General features: G+C 41.3%; 1 protein-coding gene across 49 annotated transcripts in view; it reads right to left on the minus strand.

Annotated features, from left to right (window-relative positions):
• The window catches only part of MAGI1 (membrane associated guanylate kinase, WW and PDZ domain containing 1), a 485,140-nt gene that overhangs the window by 1,073 nt on the left and 464,194 nt on the right, over positions 1 to 19,873 (minus strand). For 20 of the 49 annotated variants that reach the window (XM_083424562.1, XM_083424560.1, XM_083424555.1 and 17 more), the window contains 6 exons: positions 14,566 to 14,769; positions 9,059 to 9,149; positions 8,856 to 8,916; positions 7,512 to 7,658; positions 6,692 to 6,830; positions 1 to 1,825 (listed from right to left, as the gene is read on the minus strand). The exon at positions 1 to 1,825 is cut by the window's left edge and continues 1,073 nt beyond it. In XM_083424562.1, coding sequence (XP_083280688.1) covers positions 1,065 to 1,825; positions 6,692 to 6,830; positions 7,512 to 7,658; positions 8,856 to 8,916; positions 9,059 to 9,149; positions 14,566 to 14,769 — 1,403 coding nt within the window. In that variant the 3' untranslated portion in view covers positions 1 to 1,064. Of the gene's footprint in view, positions 1,826 to 3,694; positions 3,784 to 6,691; positions 6,831 to 7,511; positions 7,659 to 8,855; positions 8,917 to 9,058; positions 9,150 to 14,565; positions 14,770 to 19,873 lie in introns of all 49 variants that reach the window. The other 29 variants (XM_083424561.1, XM_083424567.1, XM_083424566.1 and 26 more) reach the window with 4 other exon arrangements.

Here is a 19,873-nt window from a genome sequence, read left to right on the forward strand (position 1 = left end):
GCACTTCTTTTGTCTCAAGTAAGTGTGGACCAGCAAATCGGAAAAACAAAACAAAACAAAAAACAGAATCCTAGAGAGGCAGCTCCATTTGGCAATAATAGTAATAAAAACATATAGCCTGAACTGAAGGCATTAAAACCCAGTCTGTGAAAGGAGCGTTTGTTCCTCAAAATGCATCTTGACTCAGGAACCAAAACTAATATAAATTTCCCTTCAGAGTAGACAAATGATATTGTCCAGACTCCAGTTTCATCCGCCCAGTCGAAGAAGACTCACAGTGGTGCTGCCTTTGTGAAATATTCAGATAGGAAAAAAGAGAAAAAGATGGTTGATCCCATGTGTGACACAATGACTCCCAGTCCTTGGCCACCTTGCTTCCTTTTAAAGGAGACCCAAAAGTACATATTGTTCATGGAACACACTATAAATTCCTTTTAACATCTTGTGCTGTGTGGATTTGTATAAATATCCTTCATCCTAATAGTAGTCTCTTCAAATAGTTCTTAATTTTAGCAATACGTTCTTTATATGTAAAGGGGGGGAACACCCTTCTACTACAGTAGTTCTCGGTTATTAATTATAAACCTACTCTTCATAAGAACACTCTTCCTCCAACCCATCTTTTAGGAAATCCTACATAACGTCACTGCGGTGAATCGCAATGAGAGCAAATCAGTGTGGTTGGTCATAAAACCCTTAACCATTGTTGGCTCGCCCTCCAAATAACTAGGAAAGGGACAACAATGAAACAAAAAGTTATCAATGAAAGGTTTTATGCTCGTTATGGTTACTGATTATGGAAGAACGCAACTTTCGCAATCCTTCAAGACTAACATTTGGCGACATATTTTTTTTAATGAATACATTGGAAAATACTTTAATGTTGTCATAAACCAGGCACAAGACTTGCACAAACTCTCATGATTTAGATTTCATTTGCACTGTTGCTGTTGGAGGCATTGGATGTGGGGAACTAAAATGGATTCCCAGCTTGCTACCTTCGCACTCTTGGGAACTCTGAATGCTGGAAAGGCCGCAGTTGTATCTTGAGCTTGCAAAACCCACTAGATACTGAGGTCAGTACTGCATTCCTTATAGGGTCGCCGTCTTTGCTCAGGGGGGTGCCTGTTATTTTTATTAGTGTCGTATTTTAGAGCGCGCTCTTCCTTCTCCCTGAAACCCACTCTATCATCTCTATTCCTTTTGTCAGGAGACCTCTCCCTCCTCCGTTCTGGGGTCCTCTCCCTTCTCCTGTCAGTTGACTTTGCCCTCCTTTCAGGGGGGGAGCTCTCCCTCTTCCTGTCAGGTGACCTTCGTTGATCCATAAGCCTTTCGAGCGACCGCCTCCTTCTGCTTGGCGAGCCATCCCTCCTGCGGGCTGGTGACCTCTCCCTCCGTCTCTCTGGAGAAAAGTCTCTCCTCTTCTCATGTCTTTCCCTTCTCTCCAAAGTGTTGTCAGCACTCCTGGTCCCTTCCCTCCTCTTCTCGGGAGATTTCCGTTTTTGTCCATTGATCACCACCATCCTCTCCGGTTGCCGGTCTCTCCTGCCTTCCGGGGACCTGTCTTTTTTCCTGCCTGCTATGCTATTGCTGTTTTTAGAAGTTCCATTCCATGTGTGGTGCTCATTAGATTGTCTGCCAAACTCTCTGCTGCCTTTTGGGTCCTTAACATAGATCCGCTTGTCTCCATGTTGTGATGATTTGTGAAGATCTGGTGGATAACTGGGCTCCAATGATGAGTGTTGTCGTCTGTCAGATGGCATGTTTCTCACTTCCGATACATTTTGTGAACCTGTGGCTGGACTGTTCCTGTCACTGCTGGGGTCTGAAAAAAAGACAACAAACATGTTTGGTATCGGCACCTTCGTCTTAAGAGTCTGACACCAGTCATTCATTCCTCAGGCTTCATTAGTGACAAAAACAAACAACTGTTAAGCAGTCAGTAGGAGACTAACTGAAGCGTTCGTTAATTTCAGAGAAACCGCAAAGGCTGAGGGCTGGAGATAAGCACTGCCATTGGTCCTGGCTGGGGCCATCTTAGGCCGGTCTCCTCTACATCAGGGAGAATTTTAAACTTTCTCAGGTTCAAATGAGAATATGTTTACATATTATGCCAAGTCGGACCATTGGTCCATCTAGTCAGTATTACCTACAATGACTGGCAGCTGATCCCCAGGGTTTTAGACAGAAGTCTTTGTTTGCCCTATACAGTGGTACCTCGGGTTACAGACTCTGCTACTCCAGAAGTAGTACCTCGGGTTAAGAACTTTACCTCAGGATGAAAACAGAAATTGCGCGGCGGCAGCAGGAGGCCCCATTAGCTAAAGTGGTACCTCAGGTTAAGAACGGTTTCAGGTTAAGAACACACCTCCGGAACGAATTAAGTTTGTAACCAGAGGTACCTCTGTATTTCGTGCTCTACTTGGAGATGCTGGGTGTTCTGCAAGGTTTTACATGCCAAGGATGCCCCTCACAACTGAGTTATGGCCCTTCCCTCCCCTAATTCCTTTAGAATTAATAAGCTTATATCCAATTAATATCTCCATATCCTTTTCCTTTCCTTTTTGCCACCTCCCTGCATTAAATGTCTGTTAAAGAAAAGGAGTGTGCTGCTTGTTTGAGGAAAAATTGGGAGGCAGGGAGGAAATGCTCTTCTTGGAAAGCTTAGTGTTTTATTCATATGGTTTTCTTTTAAGTGTACAAACATCTTGTTGAGTGATGTGCCTTGGAGATACGGATTTCAATGGCATAGTGTTTATACTATGACCCTTGCGTTCCTATTCTTGGAAACAGTAGGCATATAGCTTAACTCCAGTTAGTTTCAATATATCATGGAAGTGTGGTGGGAACAATTTTGGTTTTGCCACAATGACTCAACTTAAACACACACAATGAGAGGCAGCAAGGAGGATGGGGAATGGAGAAGGACAGGATCTCATCTTATTAAAGCAATGGAAAGCCGTTTAGATGTGCAGAATGGAGCTCTTAGGAATATTAAAATCTCCTTTGCAACAAACGTACATGATGTAAGCTCAATGACATTATAATGGCAATATGAAAAGCAAAGAATTGGTGCCAGAGTGAATTTTAAAATTGGATACATCATTTGCAATGGATGGTTGTGAATTGTGTATTATAAAAATGACAAACTATTGCAGTTAGGTTGCTTTGAGGTGTGTGTGTTATTTATATATACACAGATGTCTTCTATAAGACAATTTTATGGATTTTATATCAAGGTACCCAACCTGTGCCCGACAGGTGTTTTAGGAAAACTAAAATGACCAAATGCTTTAGAGTCCAAGACTCTTCTTTCTCTCCTCCTGAATATTAAATAAACTTCTGAGATGTCAGCTCTTTTCTTGATCAACCAGCTTAGTTTTGGTTTTGTGCAGGCCATTATTTTGGTGATTTCTAGGTGGAAACCATGTTCAAGTTTCATCTTATCAGCTGGCTTTCAAAAAAACAAAAATATGGAGGACCACGTTCTTCTCTTCTATTGATGCCAACTTATTTTGGTATCTTGTGGTCCGCAGTAGGAGACCGTGTTGCTGAGTGTACTTACAGTAATTCAAGGAACTGCAGGTTGCTCAGAATGAATTGCCGTATACACAGAAGTATAGCAAAGCGGAAAGCAATGTGAGAGAATTAGGCCACAGCACAGAAACACCTAGTATTGATTTTAGCTACAAACCGTAGTTTGATTATGGCCCATAAGGTAGAAGCAAGACTCCCCGAGCTTGTCATTTCTCATACATGCAGCGATATTAGGAGGTATCATCGCTGAGGAAGGAAGAGCCCGGCACCAAGAAAAGTAGGAGAAAGAGAAAGAGAAAAGTAGAATGTTTAGATACCCTATAATAAAGAGGAAAGAAAAAATAAATCTTCATTTGTTTTTATCTTAGAATAAAGAAAAGTTTATTTTTTTTTCCAAGTCCGGATCACCCAGATATAAGGCTGCAGAGATAGCAGTTGTTAAAGCGACATATTATAATTAAACATTTAAAAAAGGTGATTAGGTAACCCAGACAACTAAAGCATCCATTCTGAGAGAGAGAGAGAGAGAGAGGGAGAGGAAAAGAGGAAGAGAGAGAGAAAGACGGAGGAGAAAGAGACATAATTGGAAAGTGAGACAGAATGTTAGAGGAAAACCAGTTAACATTCAACGACAAAAAGAAGCCCACGAAAGATCACAACGTTAAAAATAAGTACAAAACTCATTACAAAAATATACAGCCTCGTTAGAGAAGCACGTTCCAATCAAGTCAGAAAAATATCGGAACCTAACATATTATTTTTTCGAAGCAACTTGTTAGTGACTGCAGCGAACTGTAGATGCCTTAAGCCCCCCAAATGTTACAAGCACATAGCAGCAGCAGCAGCAGCAGCAGCGAAGCCCCTTGCTCAGAAATGGAATTGGTTACGTGATTAACATTTGTTACGTGCAGCCAAAAGACAAAGAAAATAAAAGAAGCTGCCCCACCCCATGCCTTGGTGTTGGGATTTTTCACCCTCGGTGCAACAGACTTTCTTGAAGATGTGAAGCAATATTTTTTTCCCCCAAGGAAAAAAAAAACAACCCAGGATATATTTACGATGCTTAACATATGATACAATACTTTACAGCCAAAAGAGCATAGGAAAAGACAGAGTAAGAAAGAACATTACACAACTTTAGTCCTGCTGAAAGATGGCTAACAGATTGGTTTGTACAAGAGAATTGCAAACACAAAAGAGCTTCGATTCATTAAGTACTACAAATGGATTTGAATTTATAGAGTGGAATCGGCCAGGCTATTCGGGCCCAGTGTAATTTTGCGGGCAATTGAGTGCACGGTCTTGAGTGTGTCATAAATAAAAATAGACGATGAGCCTATGTTTGATACATTCACACTGTTCCTTTTTTAAACAAATAATTAGCAATTGGAGTGTGGGGTGTTTAGTGGAGATATCAACACCAGCCCAGCTTGGGGAAAAGCACTCCAGTGTGTCCGCAAGCAGCCTTACAGCTTCCCCTGACATTCTCTCTCTGTGTGTAAGGAAAAAAATCCCATCCCAGCACTTGCGGCATTGCTACTTCATGCCAAAGCAGCGCCTGGCTGCCTCTGACAGAACAGTGGAAAGAACTCATTTATGTGTTGCCTTTAGGGAAGAATCTCACAAGTTGTTGTTTTTTAAACCATGTTAACGTCAACATGTTAGCTTGACATTTTGAGGCGATTGTCTAGACCTGGCCTTATAAACAGTTTGGGCCTAGATCTACGGGCCTAGACCAGCCTTCCTGGTGCCCTCCATATGTCCTCCAGGCCAACCATCAGGGATGAAGGCAGTTCTAGTCTATGTCTGGGACGGCACAAGGCTGACGAGGGCTGGCCTAGATTGTAACTCCTCACACCTCAAGTTCAACTTTTTAGGACAAGCTGGACTGACACCTGGACACACGCCCAACCATTCATAAGATCAGTTCAACTTGGTGCAAATTTACTCTAAAAAGCCCAGCTTGTGACCCTTTAAATGTGGAACGCTCCCATCCACATGTAGCCTTGTGCTAACCAACCAACCCCTCCATTCAGTTTGTGGAGAAAAAAAAGGACAATAAAGGGAGACTGGTTGGGACCATTGTAATTTCCCACACTGGGATAGAAGGAATATAATTTATTGATATATTATTATCCCAAATATGGGGAAGCATAAAGGACATCTCTGTTCATTTATGTGCTTATAACTCATAACTGGTTGGAAACCTGTTATATAGCTGGGGAAAACCCCACAATCCAGGGCATACCTTCAAATAATTATCTCAAATAAATAAGACAGCGTAACATTATATACAATATTAAGCCACCCAAAACCTCTACCTAGGGAACTCAAATACAGTGGTGGGAAAAGAGGGTCATTTAACATTGACCTTATTTATTTGTTTTTAAACCCTTGGCAAGAAAATTGTATGTGATCTCACCGGACATGACAAAACACTGAGAATGGCAAATTGAATTTGTTCATAGCTTACACAGTTGTGAACGAACAAACATTAAAGAAGGTGGCAGGAGAGGGGTCCAAGTGTGTGTGTATATTTATATTTATATATATATATATATATTGTATTGCATACTTTTAAAAAATAAATTTATAAATATTTACATAAATATAAGGGGACAGTAAAAGCCCAGACACCATCTTGGAATTCATGCCTACGGTTACAGACAACAGCCAAGGACAAAAGCCAAACAAAGGCTACAGCTTCAGAAGTATAATACAGGATTCCCATTTCTGCATTGATCAGAAGACGAGAGAAACAATTCATCCGCTGAGAAAGAGTTTGGCACAGTTCAATAAACATTCCTTGTTTGGTCGGACAGGATAGTAGGGTTTTTGTTTTTGTCTCTCTGGGGGTTTTTTTTGCCCTCTCTGATCACCAAAAAAATACTGCTTTGAAGATGATCTTGCCTGTACACTGTGCCCCCACAAAAGTCCATAGTAGCAAGCAAAGGATGAAAATGTGTAGAGAAAATTCAGCACAAGTAAGGCAATTAAGCCACTTGTTGCCAAGGTTGGTAAGACACTGGTGGAAAAAAAGAGAAAGAGAGAGGGGCGGGGGACAGAAAAGAATCCCCGCTTCAGATCTTGAGACATATCATTCATGGTGTGATGCCAGGAGGAAGAAAAGGAATGTTTTCATAGTTTGACCCACCATATTCTGGTACAGAGCCATCTCCACGTTTGAGAAACAGGCGAACTTTGCGGCCACCATTTTTAATTAGTTCTATGGCTCGGGCGTGCTTCATGTTCTTTGTGGTTTCTCCATTGATCTCCAGGATTTCATCACCGATCTGCCATAACAAAAGAATCCATGATTAAAGAAAAATGCTGGAAGAACATGAATTTGGGCAATGTCCAATGCCCTTGTTCTGTTAGCACAATTATTTATAATGATGATGATGATGATGATGATGATTTATTTCTATGTCACCCATCTGATTGTGTTGCCCCAGCCACTCTGGGCAGCTTCCAACAAATCAAAACACCCAACACAGTAAAACATCAAACATTAAAGACTTCCCTATACATGGCCGTCTTCTAAAGGTCAAATAATTGTTTATTTCCTTAGCACAACTGAATACAACTGCTTGCACAACTGAACTCTTCCCTTCTTTTCCTCCCACATGCTCCCTGCACCCTCCCCAAATCTGCCCCAGAAGGTTGAGGGGACAGAAACCAAAAGCACTGCTTTCACTGTACATACTAGTACTGCTCAAACATATGATAGTTGTGCAGAGAATTGTATGACACAGCATTCCTGCATTGTCCATTCTATAACAGGAAGCTTATCTCAGGGCCCTAAAAATCGCTGTACCTAGAGACCATCCTCTTTCCCCATGCCCACGCCTCCCCCAAACAGAGCAAGAGAAGAAGCAGGGAGCTGGGGGCAGAGATTCTGGTTCTCAACAGACTTTTCTTAGATCTAGTGAAAAGGGGAGCTCATGGAAAATGTTTTCTTTTTACAGACATACCCTCATTTTCCCGCATCTCTCAGCAGGACCGTCCTCCGCTAACCGCAGCACATAGAGATCCATGTTATATTCTCGGCCCCCTCGTAGGCTAAAGCCAAACCCTTTGGCTCCTCTTTCAAGCTCAACTGTGTAAAAATCCTGGTCCGGCTAGAAGGGAAGTAATAAGAAGCAGTTTGTGACCAATTTGAAAGAGATTACAATTATCATTATTTTTAAGTTAATACGAAAAGTGCATCAAATCAGGCTTGTTTTCAGAAGAAATCTATCTGCTCTTAAAGACCCAATTTAGGATCCCAAATTAAGAGCAAACGACAGTGACCTTTCTTTCTTAATCTCATTCTGTATACAGAATTGAAGTTAACAACATAGTCATTACAGTGGTACCTTGGTTTAAGAACAGCTTAGTTTATGAACAACTTGGATTAAGAATGCTGCAAACCCGGAAGTGGGTGTTTTGGTTTGTGAACTTTGCCTTAGAAACAGAACATGTTGAGTGTGTTCCATTTGTAAATTGAGTCCCACGCTGCTATGGGAAAGCACGCCTTGGTTTAAGAATGGACTTCTGGAATGGATTAAGTTCGTAAATCAAGGTACCACTGTACTTATAATTGCTAGGAAGTCTCCTATGTGATCCTTAGGCATACTGCGGGTACATCATATATCCTGTTTTCTAATTATTATTGTTTTATATATTGAGGAATACATAGCTAAGAAAGATACAAAAATGTCTTCCTCCTTTATCCTTTCCATATTGTAAACTAGCACTCAACAGGGAAGAATTGCAGCAGTTTCTATGGCAATTGTCAGCAGAAGAGGTAACAGATATGTGAGACCATAATAGTCAATGAAACAGGCACAAAACCACCTATGGAAGGGATGACCGGGGAGCTACTTCTAGGGATCTTTTACGAAGCTGAGTTTTTACCTTCTAAATGTAGGCCTGGAACACAACTTATCACCATGGGGAAACTGAAGCAATCTTGCAAACACACCATGAATAGTATCATCACTATTCAAGTGTAAGCTTTGTCTGCTACAAACACATCTCTACTACAAATATGGTTGGGGCACCATTAGTGCACTTGAGTACATTAATTAGTGATTTATATTTTTCAGACGAGCTAGACAGAGGAAGGACGTAGGGCAGAGATGTGGAAGCAGTGTGGCCTTTTGGATGTTGCTGCTGTACAACTCTCTCTAACCCTCTAGCTGTGATGGGAGTGGGAGTCGAACAACTTCTAGAAGGCCACTGGTTCCCAGTGAAGTAGGGCCTCTGCAATATAGATTTCCTGCAGGCATGCAAGGGACAGCATAAATGACACAAACTGGATAAGGACACCTTACCTGTGAGGCTGTGGGTGGTTTGAAATCGAATTGGGACTCTTGCTTTGGTTTTGTGTTGTTCCTGTTCAAATTGATAAGGAATGCGGAGGTGGGGAGTAGAGAGGGAGAGATAACAGTGTCAGTGTTATGGTTAGGAAGATGCATGGGAAATAAAAGGGGAAAGAGAAGATCAACACACTTTCAGAAATGAACATTAGGCTGACCTGGTCTCCTGCGGCATTTGTTGAGGAGTATGTGTGGTTGTAATTGTAGCAATTTTTTCTGCATTGGTCAATAAGGTTGCATTGGAGGATTCTGCAAAATAAAACAATGACCTTTGTAAGGCAGGCTATTCTCGTGATAATGATTCACGCACAGCTTTCCCTTGGCCAAAGTAACCCAAAGTCATCAAATACATTTTTAAACAACACGCTGCCCAACAAAGATTTGTACCAGCTCACATAATCTAGTAACAGACAGTGAATTATATAAGTGGTTGCCCACTGAGTATTTATTTAACACCACACTGGTTAACAGATTGCCTACGAAGCCTTAATATATGTGGGAGGGGACTAGTGTATGTATGTAAGGTGTATGTATGTATGTATGTACTAGTGTATGTATGTAAGGTGGGAGGGGACTAGTGTATGTATGAAAATAATACTGGAATTTCCCCTTCTTCCATCATGGCAGTGAAAACATAATTGCATACAACATCAATTTTAGTTGTATGTCTGGGTTTTTATCCTTGTTGTTTAGGGCTTTTTATGCTTTGTGATCCTGTGATCTTTATGCTTTGTGATCCTGATATCTTTAATATTCAATTTGTCTCACAAGACGTTTTAGACCTCATGGTTGCAAGCACACGGGTGGGGTGGAGAGGCTGTCATTCTGGCATATCCAAATACATTTCTTTGTCACTTTTTGACTCACTCTCACCATTTGACTCCCGATTTAAACAGAAACACTGAGCAATAGCAGCATGTTTAGCTTTCTGTTGCCTTGATGATACAGCTGGTAAAAGGGATTTGTTACACTTCATAATGTTCAAGAGCTGCTTTTCAAAAACAAAAAAAGCTGATTCTATGAAGGGTCGAGACAAACACTCCCTAATTTCAACATTCACTTTCAAAAGCAGCATTCACATGCACACAGCCAAGTTGTTGAAAAAACAATTTGCTGAACACTCACACAGTTTTGGTATTGTTTGGCAGCCTTTTCTCAGCATCACTGCCCTTCTTTTTTTCTTTGCCCTCCCTGTCCTTGCTCCTTTATGGTATATTTTAGGGAAGTGTGTATTCAAATACATAAACTATAAAAAACAACAGTCCACAGTCACTTAATCCAATTGGCTTTGGTGACCTATGTGATTTTGTCCTTGACATCATCTTGTATGGTGTATTATTATGATGTCTTTGATAAAATCACACAGGTGACTATAGCCAAACTGATTAAGTCATAGTAAAAGCAAGGGATGCCATGAACAATGATAGTAAAGAATGAGAAAATGTGTTTTGTTCTTCAGTTCTAAAGCAGGGGTGCTGTTGGCCAACCCTTCAAGGGCATGGCCAACGTCTTTGCACGTGTGAGTGCTCATACAGACATGCAGCCACACAGAAAAACACACATAAAGACATGCCTGCCTGTTCTTACGCTGGTCTTTCGGGGAAGGACTTTCTTTCCCTTAACAGCACTGAGCTAGGAAGAGAACTTGAGAAACAGGAAGGAGCACTAAGACATCTGGAAGGAGAACTAAGACCTCATTGCAATGGTAGCATGCAAGAGAGAGAAGAGGGGCCTTTGAAAGAGGAAGAGGTTCAGCCAGTTTTTACAGAGGCTGGCAGACTACGTCAAGCAGCTTGTTACGGAGTACATGATCTGAAATGCCAGGATCGTTCTTCACTTCATGACTGCAACATCACTGGCATGCAGGAATAAATGAGAAAATCAGAAGTGCATAATCTTATGGCACCTCAAGCACACTGCTTTTTAATGAGTCTATTAACTAGCTGCCAGTCATCAGCTAAAGAAATCAAGTGAATTATATGATTGACTCAACCAGCCCTTAGTAAACTCGCAAGTATTTTTTATATGTTAGTGATGGAATGTTTTTGCAACAATTCTTTTTCCGGCTGTTTGGGAGCCAGCAGCCATTTTGTGTCAGGCCACACCCATGGTAGAAGTCATTTGGTGGCTGTTGCCCTACAACATCCAAGCTATTCAGGCCCTCAACAACTGAAGTGGTTTGGGTGCACACACAAGGGATTGTCTCCAGTTTTAGTTCTATTCAGAGATGGTTTATTGAAATAATGGGCATGACTAACTTTGGCCCTTTAATTCCAGTGGATCTACTCTGAGTATAACTTAGTTGGATATGAACCAGTTGAAGAGAGCATCTTAGCAGCCCCATGATATACAATCAATTTCAAAATGTAGCGAGTCAAAGTCTCTTAAAAATTTCATCAATATTTCAGAATAAGGATAATATTTGCCTCAAATGAAAACAAATCCTTGTTTCCTCTACTGTTTCCAGACTTGAAAACAGAAAGTATATTGAACATGTATATTTGCTACAATGCAGGTCTGACTGGCAAAACTCCAGACTGGCAGCTCTGACTATTTTGTTAATGTATAGTAAAATGGTACATTTGCTGAAATCATGCCATTCAATCTTTGAGACAACTTATTGACTTCTGGCATAGCGTAATAAAATCATTTGAAATACAGAGGTTAATTTCCCCCCTGATTTTTTTCAGAAGTCTAAGATACAAACTGTCAAATCTCTGATTAATCAAGGTCTCTACAACTTGTAAGGATATTAATAGGGCAGGTGTCAGCAGTTCTGACATAAGGGGTGGACTCCCTTTGGGAGAAACAAGAGGGTAAAAATGTAACAAATAAACAATGTATGCTTCTAAATTACATTTTGTATCATTACACCAAAGCGCAAGTGGACATTTGTGCCTATTCCTGCAAAAAAAAAAAAAAAAAAAAAAAAGGTAATTTATTAAGTTCTTTCCTCCTTGCTGCATTGCTAATAATTTGTTTTATTGTTTTACCATTTTGGGATTGTATTTTGGGCTTCTTAATAAGTTTGCAAATCACTCGTGAGGACAGAGTTGTGTATATGGGTGGTGCATAAATGAAGCAAAGTAAATAAATCCAACGTTTATGGAGATATAGTTTATTTGAAATGTTTATACCCTACCTATCAAACTTATAAAGCTCAAGTCCCAGAAGCAATCCGAGATTTCAAGTCTGTGAAAATGCTGCCCTTTCAGCAATTGTTCATGGGGGCTTTTGAAAACAAGGATGACGTGTCGGTTTGATGACCCCCATCACATAGACAAAGCTAATAGTAACAAAGTCATTTCAGAGAAAACATCGAAGAACGCCAAAAGGCCCTTGCTTCACCTTCCAAATACGACACCATACATTTAAGAATATATGGCACAGTGCTACTTTCAAGTTCCTCCATGTTATCTGCCTTTTCTTGCAATTCATGACAGGGATAATTGTATTCAAGGGTCTAAATATGTTTCTTAGGGATATACATGGATTTTGAAGCTTATAAAGAAGTCATATAACAGAATCTTTCTTTCTTTCTTTCTTAGAATTCCATGGGCAGTTTACAACATAAGTAGAAGTGTGTCAGTTTAATCACTCTGCAGCAAGTAAAAGCAGAGTTGGAGAAAGGTGACCAGACAAATTCTCGTTCCCACCAACACCATCCCGTTGAGATCAAGGGACACCTGAATTATGTTACTTTTCTCTGTAGCATCTATTCTGAAATAAATGGCATACGTTAACTTCTATGGGCCTCTGAGAATCTGGAATATGTAAGCACATTCCAAAATAAGAACGCATCTAACAAAACAGTATCTTAAGATATGATGAAGCAACTTCCTGAATAAAAATACCATCCTACCAACTCATGACAATGTAACTTTCTGCCCTGTGCTCTGTCTGTAAGACTACAAATCCTCAATCTGGTTCTATCTTCCGAAGCTAAAAAGCAAGCACTCTCGTGACTACGGAAAAGCTTTTAGAGTGATCTAAAGAGAAGAAACAAAGCTTCTTTTCAACAGGCGCTTATCCCTTTTGCTTCCTAACCTTCCTTTGCAACACATAAAACTTCCGGATTACACGTAGCGAAAGGCAGAGAATGAGAGCCAGCTATTCTCGCACGCGCAGCCATCCCTTAAGACAAAAGGAGATTCAAAACATGCAGGATGTACATTAGATTTAGTGATGGTATTTTAAGACTGCAAACAGAAGGGAAATGGGTATCAGTGATTCTCCAGAAAGAGTGTGTGTGATTCATGGCTTCTCAATGGAGTAAGGGACCACAAGAATCGCATCTGGTGCTTTTCCAGATTTCTGAGTATGTTGTAGAAAGAGTATAGTTTATTCCAACCACATTCCTAATGGATTGTAGTCTCAAAGTCAATCCAGTGTTGTGCTTCCAGCACAAAGATGTCACACCCCTGTAACAATCCAAGTACTGCTTCAGAATTTACTTATTCTGCGTCAGAGAGTCAAGTTAACAAAGAATAAAAGAAGTGAGGAGGAGAAATGGTGAGACTTGAATATATGGATTGTAGTCAGTAGGCAAGTAGATGGAAAGGAAACAGTGGTCATGAATGAAGGTTCACCAAACTGCAAAGGACCAAATTGCATCGGATCAAAAATATAAGCTTCCTCTCTCATGTCTGAGCTGAGTCCTGCTCCATGTACTCCCTTTATGTACCTTTTTGCCTTCAGTTGAACTATCAAGCAACCATGAGGACTAAGAAGGGTTTTGGTTTTTTTAAAGTAAAGTTGAGATTTCCAGGGCATGTAATGCTGTACCAGCTTCTGTGGGTTGGCAAAATGCTTTAGAGTTATTACCACAAGTTAACATATCCAAATGGTTGGAGCTATCTTTAGGAGATGCTTCTAAAACATGCTCCACAAGTTTCAAATGCCCCCGATTTCTGATAATCACCCATCCTAATGCTTAAATGGCCTTGCTGAGATGGCAGGAAGATCCTCAGTGGTTCATATCTCCAACCATGCACAGGCAACTGGCACTGAGCATGCTTTTGGAGTGGCTATTTGGAACGCATCTGATCGCTCAGTGCCAAAACATACATCGCTGGCACTGTGAAAGCACCGAGATGTCTTGTAGATCCTCTACACCAGGGCTTCCCGAACTTGGGTCGCCAGCTGTTTTTGGACTACAGTTCCCATCATTCCCTGACCACTGTTCCTGCCAGCTAGGGATGATGGGAGTTGTAGTCCAAAAGTAGCTGAAGACCCAAGTTTGGGAAGCCCTGCTCTACACCAATGAGGGAGAAAGAAATGGACAATGAGTGTGAGGGAAAAGGGTGTCCCAGCTAGGAATTAGAACTGTAAAGAGCCCTTCCATTCAACTAGAAAATTTCCATACACTACTCAACTCCCACACACAAAAAAGACACAAAGTTGTGGGAGCAAAGTCTACTCCTCCCCGCCCCCCCCCCCAAACCCCACCTGCCCATTGCAGCATTTCTATAGAAGGTAAATAAATAAATAACAACACAGCACAAGTTTCTCTCAGAATATGCCCAGGGCTTTAGAATTGCTCGGACCACAATCTCCTAAGTCGGTGTAGCTCAAAGCAACTCAAAAGCCCGTAAAAAGCAATAACCAACTATGATGGGAAGTGGAGAGGGTGGGTAGAGAAAAATTAAGAGAATATATACTTTACCATCCCCTGGGATAATGCGCAGAGTAACCATATTTCCCGCTTCTTTAATTAGGTTGACGATGTCCGAATGTGATTTGTTGGTGATGGAGCATCCATTAACGGCCAGTATCCGGTCCCCCACTTTCAGCTTCCCACAGCGGTCTGCTGGGCTCCCCTCAATAATTCGACCTATTTTGTGAGGCATGGCCACACATGCATTGCCCGCTTTTGTATTGATATTGCGATATATATATATATATATATTTCGTGTGCGTGTGCGTGTTTTTTTGTTTAACAAATCGTTTACATACGTTGGGAACGTGGTGAAGGGGGAAAGGAGAAAAAGGGTTGAAAAGGGAAAGAGAAGGTTAAGGGTTAATTAATTAATGCATCAAGCAAAAGTTATTAAAGGATAGCTTTGCTGCCAGTGCTCAAAACATTGGCAAATGGCTCTGGGAGTGCAAAGTAAGCCTCACAAAATTGCATTTCCTACATCTTGCTCAGTAATCCCCACTCCCTGCCCCCCAAAAACACAAAAAAATTCTCTCCCATTAACATGGTTGAGAATTGCACAGTTTCTTCAGATGAGCTGTGGTCCCCAAAATAAAACCACAGAGGGTTTTAGTTGCAAACTTCAAGGTTTGCTGCTGTATGGAAATGCAACTCCCCATTGTTTTCCTAAGCTTGTGATATCTTATCATCGTCATCTCAATGAGTGCCTGCTAAAGCTTCTGCCAATGTTTTGTTCTTTCTCCATTTTGAAAGACAATCATTCTATGTCTACCAAGGAATAAGGAAGTTTTGTTTGATTTTTTTAAAAAAACAACTCATAGCAATCAGCACTATAAAATAAACACAGCATGGATAAAAGCAGAAGGGAACTGGGTGTTGTTTTCCCCTCCTATCTGAGGGAACTATCTGAGGCAAGGAGCAGAGTCACTACAGAAGGGACAGGAGGACTGGAATATATGAGGCGGCATTCATCCACAGCCTCCCATCAGCACAAAGGTTTCCACTTGCGCAACGGGACTTTCCCCACCCCCTCTCCTGCGTGCGCACTGCACCCTCCCCAAATCTGCTCCAGAGGGTTGGGGGGGAACCCCTAAAACAGATTTAAGGGGCATGCAGGGGAAAGGAGAGGGGAGGAGCACTTCGTTGCAAAAGCAGAAATCTGCGTCAAAGGAACGAGAGACTTAGTGCTAGGACGAATTCCACCCACAGCCTTCCAAAGCTACCCGCCTCCAAACCATTTGATAACTCTTCCCCTTTTGCGATCTTGGTAAAAAGTGGGTGGGGAATCCCCAAACCTGACCACAACAGCTCTCGGTTGCAAGCCCAAAATCTAAGTGCATTTATTTGTTTTAGGGTCAGCCCCGCTGGTTTCCGTGGAGCTTGTTTCCAGGTGTTTGTGCTTAGAATTAGGTGTGGGAACTGTGGCATAACCAGGTGTTGCTGGGTTCCAATTCCATCATCACCGTCAATGGGCCACAAGGACTGGTTGCTGATGGGAGCTGGAAGTCCCATCAGATCTGGAGTTCCCCACCCCTGTATTGGAGCGCCCAAGAGAAAACGAGCAAGTGATCTGGGATGAATGCATTTTATTTCCTTTCACCACCTAACACATATTGTGAATTCTAACAAACAGGTGAATTCTTATTTCTTTTGCTGCAGCAGAATATGGACACTGGCTACTTGTTTCCTTTACGTCAAACTTGGCCCTCCAGCTGTTTTGGGACTACAATTCCCATCATCTCTGACCACTGGTCCTGTTAGCTAGGGATGATGGGGGTTAAAGGGCTGGAGGGCCAAGTCTGGCCATCACTGCTTTACTAGAATTTGTTTACTAGAATTTAACCAGAAGGGATCAGCTGTCAGGAAATATTGTGCAGCATGTGATCAACTTTATAGAATCACTGGGGATGATTCAGCCTAAATCAAGGCATATTCCAAAGGTAGTATTAACTGACCTACCCTGAAATCCATGAACAATAAAGTTTCTCAATTTTTCCCACTGTTCCATTCATCCTCACAATGCTATTAGGTCATGCTGTTGCATTTCCACCCCTCTTCTCTCTATATTGTACCTCCATTTTAACTGAAGGTGGGGAAACAGTGAAAAGCTCAAGGTTTCCCCGTGGGGCTATGGCTGAAGTGTGATTTGGGCCACTGCCTCCTTTTTCTAATATGCTACTCACTGGCACCATGTGGCGTTATGAGGGGGTAACAAAAGTTGTAGCAAACGAGAGACTGAAATCTGTTAAAATGGGAGCAATGTGTGACAAGAGGTTTGCTAAAAGTACTTAAAATGTGATATACAGTGTAAAGTTCACAGAAACCTATTTTAGAAATATGCCTTCTAGTATCTTATACCAGAAAGAATATATACAACATTCCAGCAAACCTTTGGCGTTAGCACAAGTGGAGATATAGCAACTTATTTCCACTGGCAGCAGGCAAGCCCAGTTGTCCAAACGTTCTGGATACAAGCCAATCAAGAAAATGAAATAAATTTGGTGCCTCTTACTATATTGTTAGGATGAAGAAGAATAGCTTTCAAATTTTAACTATTCAATGCACGTTAAATCGCAGTGATATTTTGACAATACTGCAAAAAACAGTGCAGCTTTCAGAGTTGCGGCTTCAGAATTTTTGCAACGATTTAACAGTAGGCAAAGCCATCACATCGATTAAGAGTCCAATGCGTAAGCCCAACTCAATCCACAATGCGAGGCTGGCGCTGTGTTTGGACAAAACCCACAAATATTTTTGTGATATAATTGTTCTATAATAACTTAAAAGTAGAAGAGTGGGGGGGGGGCGGAGAAGAAGCAGAGAGAGCTGAGAAATATTTTTGGTCATTCTGTTAGTTTCTTTCTTTCTTTCTTTTTAAACCAACAGCACTTTATCTTCAGTACAAGGGTGATCACTTTATGGACTACTAATCTAATGGATATATACTTTAATGGGGTCCAGAACTGGACTTAACTGGCTGCAGGATTCTGGCTTTTTTCCTTGCTTTGATTCAGCCCGGGCCACTGACTATCTTGACAACACTCATCTTTCAGCAAGTCCTAATGTGTTGTACTGTTCTTGCTTCTCATCTCTGGTTTGGACATCAATTCTGGCACATGCCTCTATTTCCTCTAATCTACCGTTGGAATTTGATTTCAGAATACCAGCTCCGTTTGAGATTCCCAGATCTGACTTCTTGAGGAAACATTTAAAGTCAAAAACTGATGCCTTGACACTGCTTAGCTTTCACAACACTTCCTTTCCACATTCGTGTGTACTTCTCAAAAGTTGCCCAAGGCAGATATAGAGACTAGCATTTAGTAAGTGGGTGCAGTTGAATCTGAATGTGGTCATACCCATCACACCTACGTAATTTTTTCCAAGTGGCTGGAAATAATATTCATTCATCCAAAGATATGCTTGCACTGCATTTTTATTAGTAGTTTGAAACACATGTTTATGCTGTGCTTTATCAAAAAGATCACAATGAAGGATGAGTTAAAATGGCAACATGAGGAAAAGCCTACTCACTAACAGAAGGCAGTATAACTGATGATAATTGGTCGTTATATAATTTACATTGGTGAGTATCACCCCCTCCTGGCTTTTTCACATGAGAGTAACTTTAATTGGCTAATTCCTTAACACACCCAGACAACTAAATGAATACAATTTTGAAGTAGCTCAGCCCATCTCAGCAGACTACCTCTGTGAGATCGGAATAACGATACAAAAACCCCCTATGGGTATGAGTCACACACTTTGTAGCTAAGGGCAAGCATCTCATGCAAAATATAGGGGAGAAGTGTTTTCTGGGGAGCAGAAGGGGGGGAGTCAAGTCAAGACATAAATTTGCTTCCACATTGCTCATATTTCTAGCCACGAAAATTTATCTTTTCACAAATGAACACATTCATCATTCTTATTCTGGCTGATCTGGGCAAGCAGAGGCTTTGGAATACTCTTATTTAAGAGACCACTCCAATACATTTCACAACGGTTAATTGAGTTTTAGAGTAAAAAAATAAATACATATATATGTAGAATGGGTGCTCATATGCTACACCATCACAAGGAAGGACTGTCTCCTTATGTTAGCCCCCTGCACCTCAGAGTTACTACCAATTTGGTGTGTCTTGACTGGTTCCATAACTGTACTTGCTTCATCGTCTCATCAGCAATGATGGTTTCTTAATAGCCATCACAGATGGTCAGAGAGGCCCTTTCAAAACTGAATGGCTATCCCATGCAATTCCAAATGTGCTTTTTTCTGTCCTCTGGGGACAGAAGAACTCTTATCTCTCGGAATTTGCAAAGGGCCATTTAGCACAAGTGGTTCAGGAACCCCTGTTGTCATAATTAACAGCAGTGCATGTTACATGTTGCAGGCAGGATTACTAAACATTGCCGGGTAAGCAATGCAACGAAGCACACCATATTTTAAAGTCTATTATAGTAAGTTTTAGGTTTAGACATGTTAGAGTTGGATAACGGAAGAAATGAAGCTCTTCCCTAACCCAACATTGAGATTGATTTGAATAGACTCTGCTGTAATATCTAGATACAGGTATAAAAACAGTGGAAGAAAGAAGCTCTCCTATTTCTTTTTATGTCTGGGGGGTTCCTTTCAAGAACCTCCAGTTCCATCCCCGTGCCACATTTAAGATGTATGGGGCAGCTAATTACCATTGATGGATGCTTGAGTTTAGATTATGCTTTCTCTGGTGCCTGGAGAAACAAAACCTGCATGGAAAGGACTTGTGTGTGTCTGTCACATCTACGGTCCTCAGCTGAATGTTGAAGAGACACGTAAGACACGGCCACAGACAAAGTACGTTGGCGCAAGCATCCCACTTGTTGGCATCATGTTCAAAAACATGCCATACCCCCAGGCACGGGCACCATGCAGGGCAGGCTGCACATGCCAGCACAGAACCCACAGGGGATCCAGACTGCAAGAATACATACAATGTACACACATATGCTGGTGTGTGGGTGAAGCACTTCGGAAATGTGATGCTGGCCGCATGGAGTGCTTATAGTGGTAAATGTTAAACTGAGACTCACTGGAACAGCAGGAGCCATTCCTTATCTGGAATGCCTATTGGCTGCCAGAGCTTGAAATAAATGGCATTTCCCAAACTCACAGGGTGACCATAATGCGAGAGACAGCAGAGATACTGAGAAGGGGCCGTAAAAGTATCACAAACAAAATTTAAGTCTAGCATTACCTTCAGTGATTTCATGGGCCCCACTAAATGTCTGCATGTTTCACTTAATGGGAACTTGGGAGTGCATCCCGAAGATCAGTTAAATT

Source organism: Podarcis tiliguerta (genome assembly GCF_965153285.1).
Source record: "Podarcis tiliguerta genome assembly, chromosome: 2".
Lineage (NCBI taxonomy): Eukaryota > Metazoa > Chordata > Lepidosauria > Squamata > Lacertidae > Podarcis > Podarcis tiliguerta.